Source organism: Syngnathus leptorhynchus, chromosome 2 (assembly GCF_054491065.1).
Source record: "Syngnathus leptorhynchus isolate UIUO chromosome 2, UIUO_Slep, whole genome shotgun sequence".
Taxonomy (NCBI): domain Eukaryota; kingdom Metazoa; phylum Chordata; class Actinopteri; order Syngnathiformes; family Syngnathidae; genus Syngnathus; species Syngnathus leptorhynchus.
The window spans coordinates 9121666-9138294 of NC_141196.1; the positions used below are offsets into that span (position 1 = coordinate 9121666).

Below are 16629 nucleotides of genomic sequence, written 5' to 3' on the forward strand. Positions count from 1 at the left end.
CACATGAGAGAAAGGTAGGAAAACATATGAATCCGTAACCGCAGGGTGCTCAAACATCAATGACATAATTTAGGCAGAACAAAACCGTTTAATCCAATCAACTCAATTTACAAAAGTATATCCCATTTTTATATACAATATTTACATAGAAAATTATTTTTCCATAATGTATGCATTCATACGATAACAACAATAGCACTGTCACAAAACATATCACTGATATTCTGCAGGGATATTGTAGTGCAAAATGTGCGCAAAATATATAGTGCTTAAAATACTTCTTGACTCCAGTTGTGTGGATTTTATAAAACAATGTAACTTGAATCTGGGTGTTTATGTTTGTTTTCTTAAAAAGACAATGTGCTTTTTGGACATACAAGATTATCAATCAACAGCATTTAATTGTAGGTTTTAAATTCTTGTTTGAGCAGAATCCTTCGTTGTTCTTAAGAAAGAATGAGAAGAGCGACTATAAATAGTGACACTTGTTTGATGAGCAAACCGACATTCAGCTCATCAAGGCCAATCAATCAGTGGAAGCACAAGCAGAGCAGTCCGTAACGTCGTCTTTTCTACCGGGTTGAGATAGTGAGCTCGAGATATCCTCGGCTTCATCACCCCACTCGGTGTCAGTGTTTTCCTGGCAGGATCTCATTGGGCAAGACTGGAAGCCTCCAGACACAGTTCTACCCTTTTCTTTAAATCCAGACACCCTTGCGATGGATGACCCTTAGCATTTATCAATTCTGTCCAGCAGATGGCACCTCTCCGAGTCTGACGCTTCCCAGAAAAGTGGTGTGGTTGGTCATACTGATGAGCGTGTCCTCGTATACTATGCGAATGGATATTCTCTGGCCTGCACGTAGCAGGCTCACCCCAGCTGTGTAGCAGGTGTTGAACTTGCGCTGGCCTGTCTCAATGCTGCAAGTGCAGCGGAGAAACGGATTGGAGTCCACCATCACTTCGTAGCTGGCGATGTCTGTGAAGTTGAGGTAGTACACCTGGTGAAAAGGGGAGAGATAAATTTCATGAAAGACTGCGACGGTGCCCCGAGCAAGATATATTTGGTCCAGCTGAAACAGTCTGGCTAGTTGAATAGTTGACATGAGCTTCCATTAAAAACATTGTAGATTGTATTTGTACATGTATGGAAGAATAAAATTTAGACATTTATGTTTAAGAAAAGGAAATAGGGTTTGGATATTGAAAGTGACCACTCAATTATAAGAGTTACGTCAAGGACCGTACTCACTTCTACCTGACTATAAATGAAGTAGACACCATCCAATAGCACCTCTAGCTCTCCAGAGCGAGAGTGCATTTTAAAAATACGGTGATGGATGGACACTGTCTTCCAGTTCCTGAGGATGCCTTCAGAAAGATCTAAACGTGACATGGCAAAACAAGAACAAACAACAATTCATTGACAAGCGTTTCATAGAATAAAAATATTTTTTCACAAAGACTATGATCTCTTTAGACTGACACTGTCAGTATACGAAAAAATAATTCCATGAGAGGGTATGGTTGTCAAACTCAAGGCCCGGGGACCAGATCTGGCTCACATCATTTATATGGCCGCGAAGGCAATTCATGTCTGTCGACTTTACGTTTCTTGCAAATTGTCTTCACTTTTTAACAAAACTGAGATGAGATCTTGCAATTTGTTCACCAAACGCTCAAAATAAATTGAAAAAAGAACCCCAAACAATTTACCAGCTTCTGATTTTAAAACTAGTTAGCCCTGTATAAGTGAGAATATAAACCAATCATCTTTACAGTTTGACACATCTGTTCCATGTCAGAAAAACCTCCACATAATTGGGTGTGTTTTTCTCCACTATAACACAATAATCATCATCTACTACAACAAGAGCTAACCCACCTTCTCTCACTTGAATGGTTGTTTCCTGCCCTTGCAAATGGACCACCGCAGGCTGAAAAGTAAAAATGTCACGTCATTGACGAGGACACACAGATGTTCACCTCACAGTGTTGCGTGGGATCTGACTGTATTTTTTGTAAGTGACACACTCTACCTGGAATTCTCTTGTTTTCATCCTATCAGGAACTCCTGCAACGAAAAAAAGAATAACATGATGGGATTTGGGCCCATACCGCTGCAGTGTAAGAAAAAATGACACCATTGTGACTCAATCAAAACAAGCAATGCCATAGACTACAGAGCGATCCCCGGAGTCCCACACAGTGTTTGACATCCTGCATTACAAATTCTCACTGTTAAGGCGATGAGTTTATTCATTTGGACAACTTGAGCCCCCTTCAAGCGTGGGAACGTGGCTCCATGCAGGCTCATGCAGTGTAATTCAAGAACAGACCCAATACTTGAGTATGGACTCTTGTAGTATAGTAACCAATCATTTTCTCTTTTGAACTTGGTACCTGCTGGGCCTTGAGCGCCTGGAGGCCCCTGTGGCCCAGGGGGCCCGGGTGGTCCTGAGGGACCCACAGCATTGCTCCCTGGAATCCCTGGGATTCCAGGGATTCCTGGTGGGCCTTGAGGGCCTGGGGGGCCGGGAGGACCAGGGGGGCCTGGTATTGGTCTTTTTTTGCCTAAGGACATTGATGAGAAAATGGCAGAAGTTTGTTATTTGATCTTGAAGGCCTTTGACAATCTGCATAACGCAAAGTAAGGTACACATTCAGGGATTTGTTTATGGCGTGTGGAATCTGGATTACTCAGAGTATAGGAACATGGTTAGTATTAGATCAGTATAATGATAAAAAAAAAAAAAAAATGGACCAGCACTCACAAAAGTCTAATCAAAAGCACCTATAGAGGAAGTCTTGGTGACTTAAGATTTAGCTTTAGAACTTTACTGTGAACTTGATGAGTTACAATCAACAAAAAACTGGATTTATAATCTAATCTCCCTAATTTCAACCCTCCGTGGATAACAGAAGACCCAGCATTCTCTATCTGAATATTTGATTACCTTTTTTCCTCTCTTTCCTTTTCTCTTTCCCTGTTGAGTCTGGAAAAGAAAAGAAAAACAAAATGAACAAGGTTGAAATGCTCTAACTACTATTATCTTCAATTTCATTTCAAGACTTCAGTTTATTCCATGTAGGTATCGTCTCAATGTCGACACATTGGACACTGAGCACTCAAGTTAGTCCTGTGGGTTTGTCTAGTGTAGCAATTTGTAAGTGTGGTTTCACCTCATCTGTATGAACAAGTGCCTTAAGCATTCACAGGCAATGGAACTGGAGAAGATCATTAGAGAGATACTTTATCCTGCCAAAATCCTTTTCTTTGAATTAAGCCCAGATGGAGAATGCAGATGAAAGTGTGTGAACGTGCATGTGCGTTTGTGTCTTTATTTTACAGGCCATGCGCATATGTGTGCTTGTAGATGACGGTGGGGCATCTATGTCGGGGCGCAAAAGTAGCGTGAGCATGCTTTTTTTTTTTTTTTTTTTTGGGGTTGTGTAGATGAAGAATTCTTTTCAAAAAGGCCGTCTCGCTGCTTTTGTGTTTACCATGTCATTACAACTACAAAGGCCATTTAACCTTAAAACCTCACAGTTTGAGTCCCTTGTGAACATATGGCCGGCGTTTCTCCTCTGGCTACATGACTGGATGCATCCGCATAGATTTTTCTTAACGAGCAGCCCTATCTGAAATCTGGTGCCCGTTAGGAGGGCAGAGAACACACATTGACGCGCGCACACACACATATACACACTTCTAAGGCTGGGATTAGAAATGCCTTTGTCTGTCTCGTACGAGCAGCGGAGAGAGCTGGGAATGATTAGTCTTTAGAGGCTCAAGACTTTACTGATTTATGTATAAAGTCTCAAAGGTGAGTTTTTTTTTTTTTTCTAAATTAAACACAATCACCAACTCCCCTCCTTCCAAGTATTCAATGTCACGCCACAGACGTCGGAATGCCTTGTGATCATGTAGCACTTGTTGCTTTCTCTCATGAAACTTCAAAGGGTTTGCAATTTTTTTTTTATTTGCATAGCTAACATTCTAAACAAAAAAAAAACCAACCTACTACAGCTAATTCAAATATATCAGCCCATGTGGTTTGCTGTCGTGCCATCGATTATGATGAATCGGTTACACCGGATTTAGGAAAGCCACGAGAGTCTCAGATGATGACCGCCTTTTTAAATGATTGTATGCTTGATTAGAAAAATGCATATTCTTCAAAACTCAGCTTTTTACAATATCCTATTCACTGAAAGTAGAGATTGATCGATAACATGGAGCCTAATTGCTCAATGGAAATCTCCAAAAGACATCTTGGGGATGTGATATTTTATGACAGGGTTGTCTGTGGTGAAATCTATCCGTGAAACTCTTTGCTAGCATCCAAGTAATAATCAGTTCCATTCTATTTGCTTGCATGCTGCATTATCCCAGTAACAAACGTGGTACAGCAGTCTTATTCCGTAAAAAAAAACATTGAGAACCCACTAACAATCTGTTTCTAATATTTAAAAGCCATAAAAGTGTACATCAGCTTCTTATTTACACTACTGAATCATCTCCAAAGAAACATTAAGTCAGCGGAAACATTCATCTGACAATAACCATCTATAGCTAGCTTGCAAAAGCTGCAGGTGCATTTGATGTTTTATCCATAGTAAAAAAAAAAAAAAAGTTTTGGGAAATTACGACAATGAAATATAACAGGCAAATGCTGGAATAGCACATACCCGTTTCTAGTTGCTTGCCAGGACTTCTTTTCTCCCTTTGAGTTATGCCTCTGTTATCTTCTGTGGCAACAATGTCTCTGTTTCTGTGTGGTATCTGCCCCTAGGAAAGAAAGAAAGAAAAAAAAAATATCAACACCAATTATTTCCTGTTATTTAAGTTCTACAATCAACATTTTATTCAAAAATAAAACGTTGCCGTATCTACGGATTTAAGAGGATTATAATTATGATGGTTACGGTTGAGCAGTGTTTGTTCATCACCATTCAAATTTGTGAGTAGGCTGGAATGTTAGCAACACCTTGCAGTATTGTGTAATGCTGCAAAAAGTTGGGGTACCAGTCTTTGGAGATGCAAGAAAACAAGCACTGGGTTACCTCCTGACAGACTTACTGCATTCGTGTGAATTTCAGCGTTTCCATTCTCCAGATTTAGTTTGTACAGAAAGGATGGTGGGAGTGAGGACATTGGTGTATTGCCAAGTTCTTCCCACTGGGTCTGTAAACTATCCTGTAACTCAAGCCACCTTTGTCTATCGTTTAGACACATTACACATCCGCTTCGTCAGGAAGGCTGTGAAACTCACTCTCCTTTTCAAAAGGAGGACATGAATTGTGTTTAGTCTGAGATCATTGCCCATTCACATGGCACCTGGTTCCATGCCTGCAGTTATAGCCTGAATGGACGAATGTGAGTCAATGAAAGGAGTGACGTAGTTGGTGTGAGAGCATCTTTTACAAGAAGAAAACCAGTGGGGAGTGTGTTCTCACAAGTGAACATGCCTTGTTCCTCTCTGGGTCTCCTCGACCCACAGTCTCGTGAATGCTCGATGACGTGCTGACTTGTGCGTTGACACCTTTAGACAAAATCAACTTGCGGAATATTTTGAGTTTAGCTTTGGAGTTCAGTTCCAGTTACAGAACAACCTGTCAATTTTTTTTTTTATCAGTAGCAAGTCACAGTGTTTTTTTTCCCAAGTCCATAGTGAGTCTTAAACATTCCCCCTTCTGTTCTCAAAGCCGTGCTCTAAGAATTGAATCTTTACAGACTGAGCTGCTGCAGCCTAAATGATTCAGTAGAAAAGTAGAACTAAAAAGGAAAAAAATTGTTCCACACTGCTAACACAACACGACCACCCAATGATCAAGCAAGACTCCAGTCACACTTTATCAGCATAAAGACTGAGAGGGTGAACATCTGCTTGGAGAATATGCAATGGACATCCTCAAAGCCAGGACACGTGCAGCATCTTAACTTAGTTCAAAAGGTTGTACATAACTCTGTATCATTTTGTCATTTGGCTCTGAGTAAAGTGAACATAATTCTAGTTAACATGATCTCAAAGAAGAGAAACGTGTCCTCCAAGCTGAAAGACCTTTCAGAATCTCCTTTTTTTTTTTTTTATGGTTTTCTGCAGAGCAACACCATATTAAGAGAACAGATGCACCTCACAGTAGTTCAGTGATGCATGTTGATGTCAAGGAGGGATCCTCAAACAGATTGATTTCAATGAGCAAGCTATTTTATTGAATACTGCCAAGAGGAATTTCCGGATCCTTCCAAATCTACCAGCAAGGTGGTCCTCTTTTCAGAGAATGTTTTGCATTAAGCTGTGGAGGTCTGTCTCAGTCACAAAGAAAGCTTTCTGTACAAACAACCAGAACCCTTGGAATCACAACCGATCTAAGTGTGATAATGTTTCACAACTGCTAGCCAATACCAGTAGAAAGAGCTAGTCTGATTATGTCTACAGTAATACAGTGGACATTTCACAAGTTTTCTTTCCAGAACAAAAGAAAATTCCAAGGCTCATGACTACAACCTGAAATCATTATTAGTTCACACAATAGAAAAAAACTGAGCAGAAATAGAATCAAATCGTTCATCTTATCGATCAAATTCACAGGACATCTCCAAAGAAATTAAAAATAATTCGGGGATTTACAAAAAGTAACAGAAAAATATGGAATGAGTAGTGACACTCATTCCAAAGGTACCAAAAGAAATGTTGACAGACTGATGGGCAATTTTGATAATGTAACTCACCTTTTCTTTGTGTTTCAATTCAGTGGCCCACTTGATAAATAATATGGCTGGGCCTTTATTAATTGTGCCCTCTGCTGTTTTACATCATAGTGCAAAGCATCCAAGCAACTATGCAACATAACTTCATTGATATGAACATAAGGCTGAGTTAATTGATTGAATAAAAAAAGTCAAACAACAGATTAAAAAAAAAATAGTATCAAACTGAAAGTAGGTCCTTCCAAACCTGTGAACTCTTGAAAGGAATCTTACTTGCTCTGTCTAACATACATGTCTAACCTTCTGAGCATTTCAGGCCGGTGGAACAGTATTAAGATTGGGCGATTAAGGAAAAACTAATCATCATAATGATTTGTGATTGATTTTGAAATCACGATTCATAAAAATGTTGTTTGTTCAAATACTCAAAACTACCATCATAGACTAATGCCAATCCATCCCTGAACATTTAATGCTTTATTCTTCAACACTTTATTCTCTTTGTCAAGTCCAAAATGACCTTGTAAATATCACGTGGAATAGTCTTGCATTTTCATTCTGCTGCAGCCGCACCTTTGTTGCATTCCAGCCTTGCACACATTCAAGTCTTAAATGAATAACAAAGTTAAATATTATATTAAAATAATAGCAATAAAAAAAAAAAATACTGGCTACCTCCGCTACACACTTATATGAGACCAAAAAAATAAAATAAGTCTATTAATGTAATTCGTTTTTCACAGCTTCGTGTGCAAATATTCTTTATTTGAAGAAATATCATTCCAAGAAATGGATGCTAATTTCCTGTTAGCTTGTCAATGAGATTTTGCATTGACTTTAGCCTTAGCACTAGTAATGTATTTTAAACAAAGTACGTTTTGCATTTAAATATACACCCTGTGTAAATATCTGTGTTTAGTTTTACAGTAAACTCCAACTGGGGTGTCATTAAACTGTTCTACGCTTGTTCAGGGAGGGCAGAATCATACACACCAGATACACTTGCTGCACAAGTAAGATGGTGCATTCAGGGTACTTTCACAACGTTGGGAACAAGCCGTGTCAATCGGCACAATGGTTTTCCCTAAATTATAATGGTTTTAAGATTGAGGGAATCCAAAAATCAAAATCGCGATTACATTTCGATTAACTGCCTAGCCCTTGTGGCTACTATGGTTTATCGTCACAAAATCCCCCAGATGTTTGCTTTTCATTTGGTACACAGGTGTTGGAGACCCACATCTCCACTACAGCTGTTGGCACGAGGCCCTGTTACCTCTCAAAGAAGTGTGGGTGTGCGTTCAGGCATATGGCATTAAACTTTCGTCTGTTCTGACAGCCAAACATCATCATTCCACATGAAGGTTTTGGCCCGAGATGAAGCTGCAGCCAAATGCCAAAAAAACAAACAAGCTACAGTATCTGCCAGGCTGCTACTAAGGTAGAACTGATGTTTTTGATGAAGTAACATGAAATGATTTCATGAGAACAACTTCATTAGAACATTTATAGCCTTTGTACTCTTCAAAAGGAATGCAGCATTACAGTAAATCAGGAAGACAATGTGTTGGTATGCAAGCCAAGTGCCAACTATTGAGTAAGCTATTCGTTTTCAAAACGGGGAGAAAATGCGAATAATTAGAAGACTTTCAAATCTTCAAAGCGAGGGGAGCTGCTGGTGTGGGTCAAAGACACGATTCCCTGTTGTTCTGTGAGGATATGACTACATTTCAATCACCCTGGGGATGTGTATTTTATGATCACAAGATTTGTATAAACCAAGTAAGCAACTGTTTGTGTATCCCCTTCATTTTTTTCCCCCCAACTACTGGAATTCATAAACATTTTAAACTGACTGTCAGAGGGAAACACAACTATTAAACCATGATGCCCTCAATGTGGTCTCACTCTTAATACCCTCATGTTGAATCCCAGAGGTTATTATCCAAAACTGTCGTATAGTGGAGAAATCAGACCACAAAATTGCAGTTGAAAGGTCAAGGTAAAATTGAGTTACGGGAACCAGATGCAGAATAAAACCAATAGGTGGCCATCAGCGTTGCATTGACAGCATGCACTCGATGCATATTGTTGAAGAAATTTGTGCGGCAGAGCCGTAAAAGGCTAAATCCTACAAAAGGAGTTGTCAAACCGCCATAATTCGAATAGTGGGGCCTATAGACCAAAGGTGCACCATCTTTTGCACATTATGTCAACAACTGTGGCAAGGGAAACCTAAAGCATATTCTGAAGTCTTGACAGGCATTGTGAGTCTTTCAGTTAGCAACAGAACAAGCGGCCTTTTGTAGCTTCCGACCTATTTTACAGTATGATCAGATTAATATGTAATGTGTCTGATATTCTTTGGCTGGAATGGTCTTGAAGAGTTGGAGCTGAGTTAAGACAACATTTTTCATTCTTAAGATCCTTTCCCTCACCGTGTCTACATAAAATGATGGACGATATATAGACGGGAAGCTATGAAGTCCTCCCTAAAATTGCACGTATTGACAATACTGCTACCATCTTTCCCACAAGGTTGCAGCTTCATGTAAGAAGTCTGGTGCTTTTATGAGTCTACTGATTAATCCCTGATATCGGAGGCTCCCTTTTACAATAAATTAGATGCTGGTGACAGCCCACCCGGGTACCGCCACAGCATGTACGCTGGACTTGGTGCCCCATCAAGCTGACATTTTCATAGCTGCTGACAGGACTCCAGATGTTTTAACATCTGTTTTGTGCAGGACTTTGAAAGCAAACATCTGAGCAGAAAAAATTTTGTTGTGAGATACAAAGTCCGAAAATTCAGACTACGTAATGTCCTAAAAGAGTGAAAGGGTCCTGATGTAGAATATCTTTAGAATTCTTCTTCAGATTCAAATATCTCCAAACTTCCGAGGAAGACGTAGTCAGGATAAACACTTTACTGTTGTGAATCGGGCAAGTCTGCTCAACAGCTGGGATTGTTATCGGAGGACATACTACCTGGATCTGTTGAAGGGAGGGTGGTGTTTGTGTTCATCGTGAGATCACATGACCAAAATCATTATGTAACGACAAGTTGGGTCATGTCCAAGTCAGCTGTGCTAGGCTGCAGTTCACACCAGACCCTCATGAGGACAAGATGTACAGAAAATGGATGGATGGACAAATGACGAGTAGGGGTGACCGAGTTGCTGTCTAAAGGGAAATGAGTAACAATACAGTTGAGAATATATTCAGATGTGACATATTTGAATGGGCATTATTTCGCAAAAATACTGAGATGCTACGGGTTGCTGAATATCTTCGACTTTAAACTCAGTACGTGCTACTGGCCAAATAGTGCCATAACACTACTTATAAATAGTTTTGTACATGTTTCGTACAACCTGCTCTCATTGGGGTCATGGGTAACTGACAACCTAACTAACTGCTGAGCTGCTACACACAATCCAGCCAATAATGTCTTATGTCTGGCAAGTTAGATGTCTGGCATGTTCGCAAATATACTCCAGTTTCCCGAATGGTTTCTCGTAATTGTGTTTCATAGGAAGCGCGTCATCTCTTGTTGCGTATCTATCTACATTTTAAACTGTTGCGATACTGCTGAAATGCCTTTGATGAAGACCTGAGTGAAAAATCCACAATGAATAATGTTTCGGCCTCCAGAGAAGATTCTTCAAAGGAAGAGTCTAAAAAGCTAACAAGTGCGGCAGCTGCATCCAAACGCCACATGCTCCTGTTTCTCCAACTATGTAAACTGTGGGATGTGTAATCAGAGTTGTTTAATGCAGACATCTGGAGAGGACAGCATCACAGCGCGGTTAAATATTTACAGCTGGGCTACAGTTTTTTACCTCATGAAACGTCCCCATCTGGACTGAATACCAAGCCCATCTTTTCGGATTCAGGCAAGGAAACCTCTCCTTTCGAAAATGGACTTTGCGAAAGACACCGAGACTCACGAAATAGTCTCAGCTTTGTCATTCATTTTTTTCTTGAAGGGAAGTTTTACAAAACAAACACACACATTAGCATGAACAATATTTACTCATGTCGGTACTAGAGATTAGTCTGTACTCTGACCGCAACTGCAGATTTCATTTGAGTTTATTTCACCCATGGAAAAGTGCTATGGCATGTATTTGCCTCAACGACGTTGGCATTAAAATCACAGGTTCTGAACATTGGGATATGAAAAGGACATTGACAACTCATTTGTTAATAAAGTTAAGGTCGTCACATTTCTATTCTTTGTCTGCACTGTCAGGAATAAGGGGATTTCAGTTGTTTGTTTTCATCAGGCAAACTATTATACTCCATTCTACCATAGATCCCTGTTGAGAACTGCCATGTCTCGACAGCTTGAATGGCAATTTTGGTCGGTGTAAAAAGGTTACACAACCACTAACAATGGAGGTATGTAGTACCAAAGAGAGTAAAATGCCACAAGTGGTGTCGTTTCTCAAGCTATTGACCACGTAATGAACATTAAATTGACTGCTGTCTATAGAGGAGAAACGTAAGGTGGAGCTGGCCTCAGTCCCAAGAGACTCATCTAAGTGTCAATGAATGGACATGAAGCCTTAGGCCCTGCACCTGCTCGTAGGTGATATGTTTATTTGGCTGACCAGCTGCTCCCGCACTTTGACTTGATTTTCAATGCGAAGCCAATCCGAAGCTTCTCCGTCAATTCATTTAGTTAGGAGGAACTTTGAAAGCAACACACCCATGGCTTGAATATGAATCAAGAATCAAGTCAAAGTGCAGTCCAATTTACACAATCAGGATTTTGGAGCCAATCACTGTTAAAAGACTGCAAGTTAAAAAATGACACCGATCTGATCATTAAATGGACTTATCTATCCAACCTATTCAAACAACTTGTTCGTCTGATGTACTCTGCAGCCCGACTCCTCACGACTATGTAGCTCTGCCACTGATGTTGATTTGTTCGGTTCACTGTATATAATTGATCATGGATTAATAGGCTGTGCCCTCAAAATTCTGGGCAGGCCTCTTAGGGTGAAATGAAGAAAAATAATAATAATACATATTGTAAATAACATCACATTGGCCCCAGATAAAACTGACCCACCCGGCATTTGCCTTGTTTGCCAAATAGCCCGTCCAGCCCTGTTGATTTTACATTGAGACACTTTGAAACCGGACCTGATCATTTGTATTAACATTACAGTGATCCCTCGCTACTTCGCGGTTTGTTTATCGTGGCTTCACTGCATTGCGGATTTTTTCCAGCCAAAAAAAGTTGTTATAATAAGAGCTCTACAAACATATTTGCAGTGTTGTTCTTTGTTATAAAGGAAGTTGTTATAATAAAAGACTTCTGAAAACATATTTACAGTATTGCACCTTGTTATAAAAAGTTATTATAATAATAAAAGAGTCCTAAAGTCCTATTTATAGTATGCCTACTTTAGCTACATATACATCTACAAAATGCGCATAGTGCTGCTATGGTAACTTGTGACCACTAGAGGTCCCTGTTTAACCAAGTTTAACAACAGAACGTCACATCTACATGTCATACGCACACACGTATATTTATATTTTTAATAGTTATACAATATTTCCTGTATGTTATTTATACTGTTAATGTATTTTTTACATGTTTGAAACTATTATTTCATGTTCTAATAATAACATATGCATTTAAATGGTTTCATATACATTTATTGACACAAAAATGTACAGATAAGTGGGGTGACTCTACTTTGCGGATTTCATTTATTGCGGGGTGGTTTTGGAACCAATTATCCGCGAGAAACGAGGGATTACTGTATTTCCAACATTGTCAACTTGATTTACCGCCAGTATCAGAGAGGCTGGTGTTCAATTTGTTGTCTGTCTTGCATACAGCAGAAATCAGACTCCAAGGTAACCTGTTCCAGATCCAAATGAGTACTCGTAAAGTATGTTTCCAAGCTGCGGCAGTGTCAAAGTAGCTCACTGAAATTACAACAGTGTAATTTTCTCATAACATTTACAAGAAAAAAAAGAAGAAAAATGGCAAAGACAACTCACAAAAAAACAACAACACACATGCACACATCTAAAAACAACTAAACTGTGTGTGCTTCTAAAGAAATTTCTAGTTAGAAATCTGCTAGTTATTATTTACCTCGAGATCATCTGCAGGTTCAAACCGCGGGGGGTCTGGTGGGAATACCTCAGACGCCGTGTTGCCCGGGTCGCTCCCCGCCAGTGTCAGCAAGGAGTCTCGCTTCTGGTGGATTATTTCCCTTTTGACCTCAGAGCGCAGGTCCAAGTAGCACACGAGCGTGACCGCGTGTAGGGAGAGTGACAGGAGAAATAATCCGAGGAAGACGACACGGCTGCTCCGATTCCGGCAGTTTGCGCTACATGTGCAGGTCTCACTTGTGGGCATCGCTTTTCCCGTGAAACCATCCACGGGTGCCATTATTGGACAGGGCGCCAGTCAGATGCGCTTTAACTCGGCATAGTCAGCCGCGGCTATTTATTTACGTGGAGACTCATCGGTGCAGCAACAGCAGCGGCAGCAGCAGCGGCGGCAGCGGCAGGTCGCTGAGAACGTCTTTCAGTCTCTGTAGTGACATTGTAGGCCCCGCCCCCTTATCGTTTTGGTACGAGGTTGCTAAATTCGCATCATCGGAGGCAGTGATGAGGCGACATCAAATGGATTTATTGTGTTACTGCAACACGTTTAAATGCTGCGAGAACATCCCCACTCCGTGTTTGTTATTCATAGTGACATGGAAAAAAAAATATTTGTGAACACATTTTTGATTTATTGTCTATTACATGAGTGTGAACACGCTAGAGTGATAAGTGATGCCATGCATGTTTTTGTGCAGGCCTTCAATGTGCTATTTATCATTTTTGGCAGCTTGTTTTATGTTACTGCATGTGTGGCAGTAACAAAGATGATATGTCTGGGGAACTAATGCAAACCTCTGGTGTGGTAGGTAGATAGATAGATAGATAGATAGATAGATAGATAGATAGATAGATAGATAGATAGATAGATAGATAGATAGATAGATAGATGGATAGATGGATAGATAGATAGATAACCAAAATAGTTTTGTTCTTGTCAACTTTAGCAAATGTACAGCAGCGCGTCTCTAACTTTACAAACCAACGCACAAAGGAGAACAACATTTTTGCCCTTGATGGATCACCACCAGTGTTGGTTACTTCTCTGGAAATTGTTGCAAAGTATTTGTTATTCAGACTCAACCATGAAACAATATGTTGTATGGACTTACACGGCAGGCACTGAGTAATTGTGCGTTTTGAAGAAAAATAGGAAAATGCTGTGAGATGAAAAGCTACTCTCAGCATGGAGTTGATTACTTTAAGAATGCTACAGTCTCTGGGGCAATGTATTGCGGTTCATTTTGTTCAGACTGTCGTTGTTTCACTGTCTGTTTCTCATCTTTGTGACAAAGAGTGATTCTACTCTGTTGCCACTGTAGGGCAGCATTGCCAAGCCATAAATCAATTAAACTGCATATCAGTATCATGTTGAAATTAATCTACAATAAAGCTTAATGAATGCAAGATTGATGATAGGAAAAGAACCTGTTTTATGTTCAGATGTATAGTTGCGTGCAGCTTCTCTTTGGAATACTGTTTGAACATTTTCTTTCTTTTTTTACAATTCAAGAAGTGGAATCAAAGGCAGAGAAAAAGTAACCCTCATCGGGGCTGTGAGTGAATGAGGGCTCAGCCTAAGTGCGTTTGCCACGCTCTCTGTCTGAGCGGCACGCACGGCAGGGAAAAGTAGGCCAATTACAATGGACAGTGCATGCATTCCTCTTTTTGAACATATTCATGCAAATCCACATGAAACATTGTGCCAGATTATAAATCAAGTGACTATATTTTCCAGTTTTATTGGTCAAGAGTCAAGGTACACCCCAAAAGAGCAAGAGTGTGACAATTAAAGCTCTTTTTATTCTGAGGCAATAGCAAGCGGGAGTAATTCCTTTTCCATCCGCAGGGCTTCTATGCAGCATGTATAAATGGTGTGCCCACGATCCTTTCTAAGCTTATAACAAGATTTAGAGGTATTCCCTGCCAGATGAGGTTTGCAGAATAGATATGTTACATTCTGCCATGAAGGGTTGTGGGATGGGCCAAAGCTTACTAATGGAAGATGATGCTTGCCTTGGTCCCAGCAATCAGGTCCTATCCATCATTTTCTTTTGTGAAAATTGTCATAAGAATGTTGAGGATGGACTTTTAATTGCCATTTTGTGAGGACATGTAGAACGTGAAGTGATTCATGGCAGCAAAATGACTCGTGCATTTACTGCAGTAGTCTTTTATTTCTGCACAGTGGATTTTAGAGTTGGCTTTTGATAAAAGATCGTCTGTAAATTTAACCTTTTCTCTCAGGCACCCCCCCCCTGAAAAACAGTTCATCTTTCAGGAATTAAGGGTTGAAGGGTTTTCTTATTCAGCTCTTCAGAAAGAAAAAAAAAGGAGAAGAGTTTTCAGGGTTATTTGTTTGGTAAAAGCAGTGAATGAAATAATTAGGTAGTGAATACTTTATACACTCTCAACATCGTAACAAGGTTTTTGGAGAGTGAAAGTGCAAACTTTTGAAAATGGCTCTCAAGCATTATGATCCAAAATAAACATGTATTTGACATGTTGACGTTATCAGACCAATTTGGTGAAGAGATGAAGCAAAGCAATCCATTTCTGAGGAGTTGTAGATAAAAGCAGCGTAATTCCCCATTGCTTCCACCCACCTGTTATTCAGCTCACCGCCTGCTTTCACATCTTCTGATCTATAGCTCATTATACCGATCTGCCAGCACACAACTTTCCTGTTTCCTTATCATGGTTTGATGATGTATACCAATTCCATTGTTTGATTTGATTTCCCTTTTACATTTTCACTAGTCGACGATTTACTGCGGGTCATCTTTTCTGTTTTTAAATGTTTTTATTCAGGGTGTTCCGATCAGGGTTTTATCCTCTCAATTCTGATACCGACAATCCATGACTGAGATTGGCAATCCCATGGATTAGCTGCACTTTTTTTTTTTTTTTTTTAGAGCTCCTCACTAATTTTGATTTCAATAATTAAGAAAAAAAGTTGAATTGGTTAATCTAGTGTCATTTTTCAACTATATATACATCAACATATATATATATATATATATATATATATATATATATATATATATATATATAATATATATATATTTATATATATATTATATATATATAATCTGAATAATTTATCTGTGATGTGCAGTGTTATGGCATGGGGGAAATTACACTACACACAGGGCAGTCTCTACCCTTGAGATGGCTACAGGATGAAAAGCATGAGCTGCAGGTGATATTTCCTTGTGATTGATACTGAAAAGCATTGATCGATTATGCTGATAATGCATTTTTCCACGGTAATCGTACGACCACGAACTGAGGCTGATGGATCGGAGCACCACTCGATTTTATTATAATATTTCATTTTTGTTGAAAAACAAGGTCAAGTCACCTTGATTGAGACAAAAGACGTAAACCCTATAGAGCATGCATTCTTCTGCTCTAGCGTCGAACCTTCCTAACAGCACAGGGCACTAACTCTTTCTTGATTTAAATGATATCTTTCCAACTGCAATTTTTTTTTTTTTTTATCAACAACTGCAACGTGTGTCCTGCTCTTCCGAGACATCCCGCAGGATTCTGTGCTTGGTCCTCCTCTGTCAGCCTTTCCATTCTACCCCTCGGAAAGATCATCCGTCACGGTCGCCTCTTTTTCCCTGGCTACGCCCATAACATACATCCGTATTTACACCACCACCAGATCCATCACCTCCTCAGCCTACTCCGTTTTAACCATCTGCCACATTGATATCGGTTCCTGGATGCAAATCAAATTTCTTCAACTCACATGCAACCAA

General features: G+C 39.7%; 2 protein-coding genes across 8 annotated transcripts in view; one reads left to right on the plus strand and one right to left on the minus strand.

Annotated features, from left to right (window-relative positions):
* The window catches only part of LOC147060612 (neuroligin-3-like), a 322266-nt gene that overhangs the window by 9251 nt on the left and 296386 nt on the right, over positions 1 to 16629 (plus strand). The window contains exon 4 of one of the 6 annotated variants that reach the window (XR_015065495.1): positions 7941 to 8601. The exons of the other annotated variants lie outside the window; for them this stretch is intronic. The gene's annotated coding sequence lies outside the window, so the exon portion shown is untranslated. Of the gene's footprint in view, positions 1 to 7940; positions 8602 to 16629 lie in introns of those variants that run through there. 6 annotated transcript variants of the gene reach the window in all.
* Positions 79 to 13299, minus strand: eda (ectodysplasin A). 2 transcript variants are annotated; one of them, XM_085905854.1, is made up of 8 exons: positions 12843 to 13299; positions 4693 to 4792; positions 2958 to 2996; positions 2404 to 2574; positions 2040 to 2074; positions 1886 to 1937; positions 1259 to 1383; positions 79 to 1001 (listed from the first exon to the last, which is right to left on the minus strand). In XM_085905854.1, exons 1-8 carry the CDS (start codon positions 13140 to 13142, stop codon positions 741 to 743), a joined length of 1083 nt encoding a protein of 360 aa, XP_085761980.1. In that variant the 5' UTR covers positions 13143 to 13299; the 3' UTR covers positions 79 to 740. The 2 variants fall into 2 exon arrangements, with proteins under 2 accessions (XP_085761980.1, XP_085761979.1); XM_085905853.1 differs by having other exon boundaries at positions 1253 to 1383.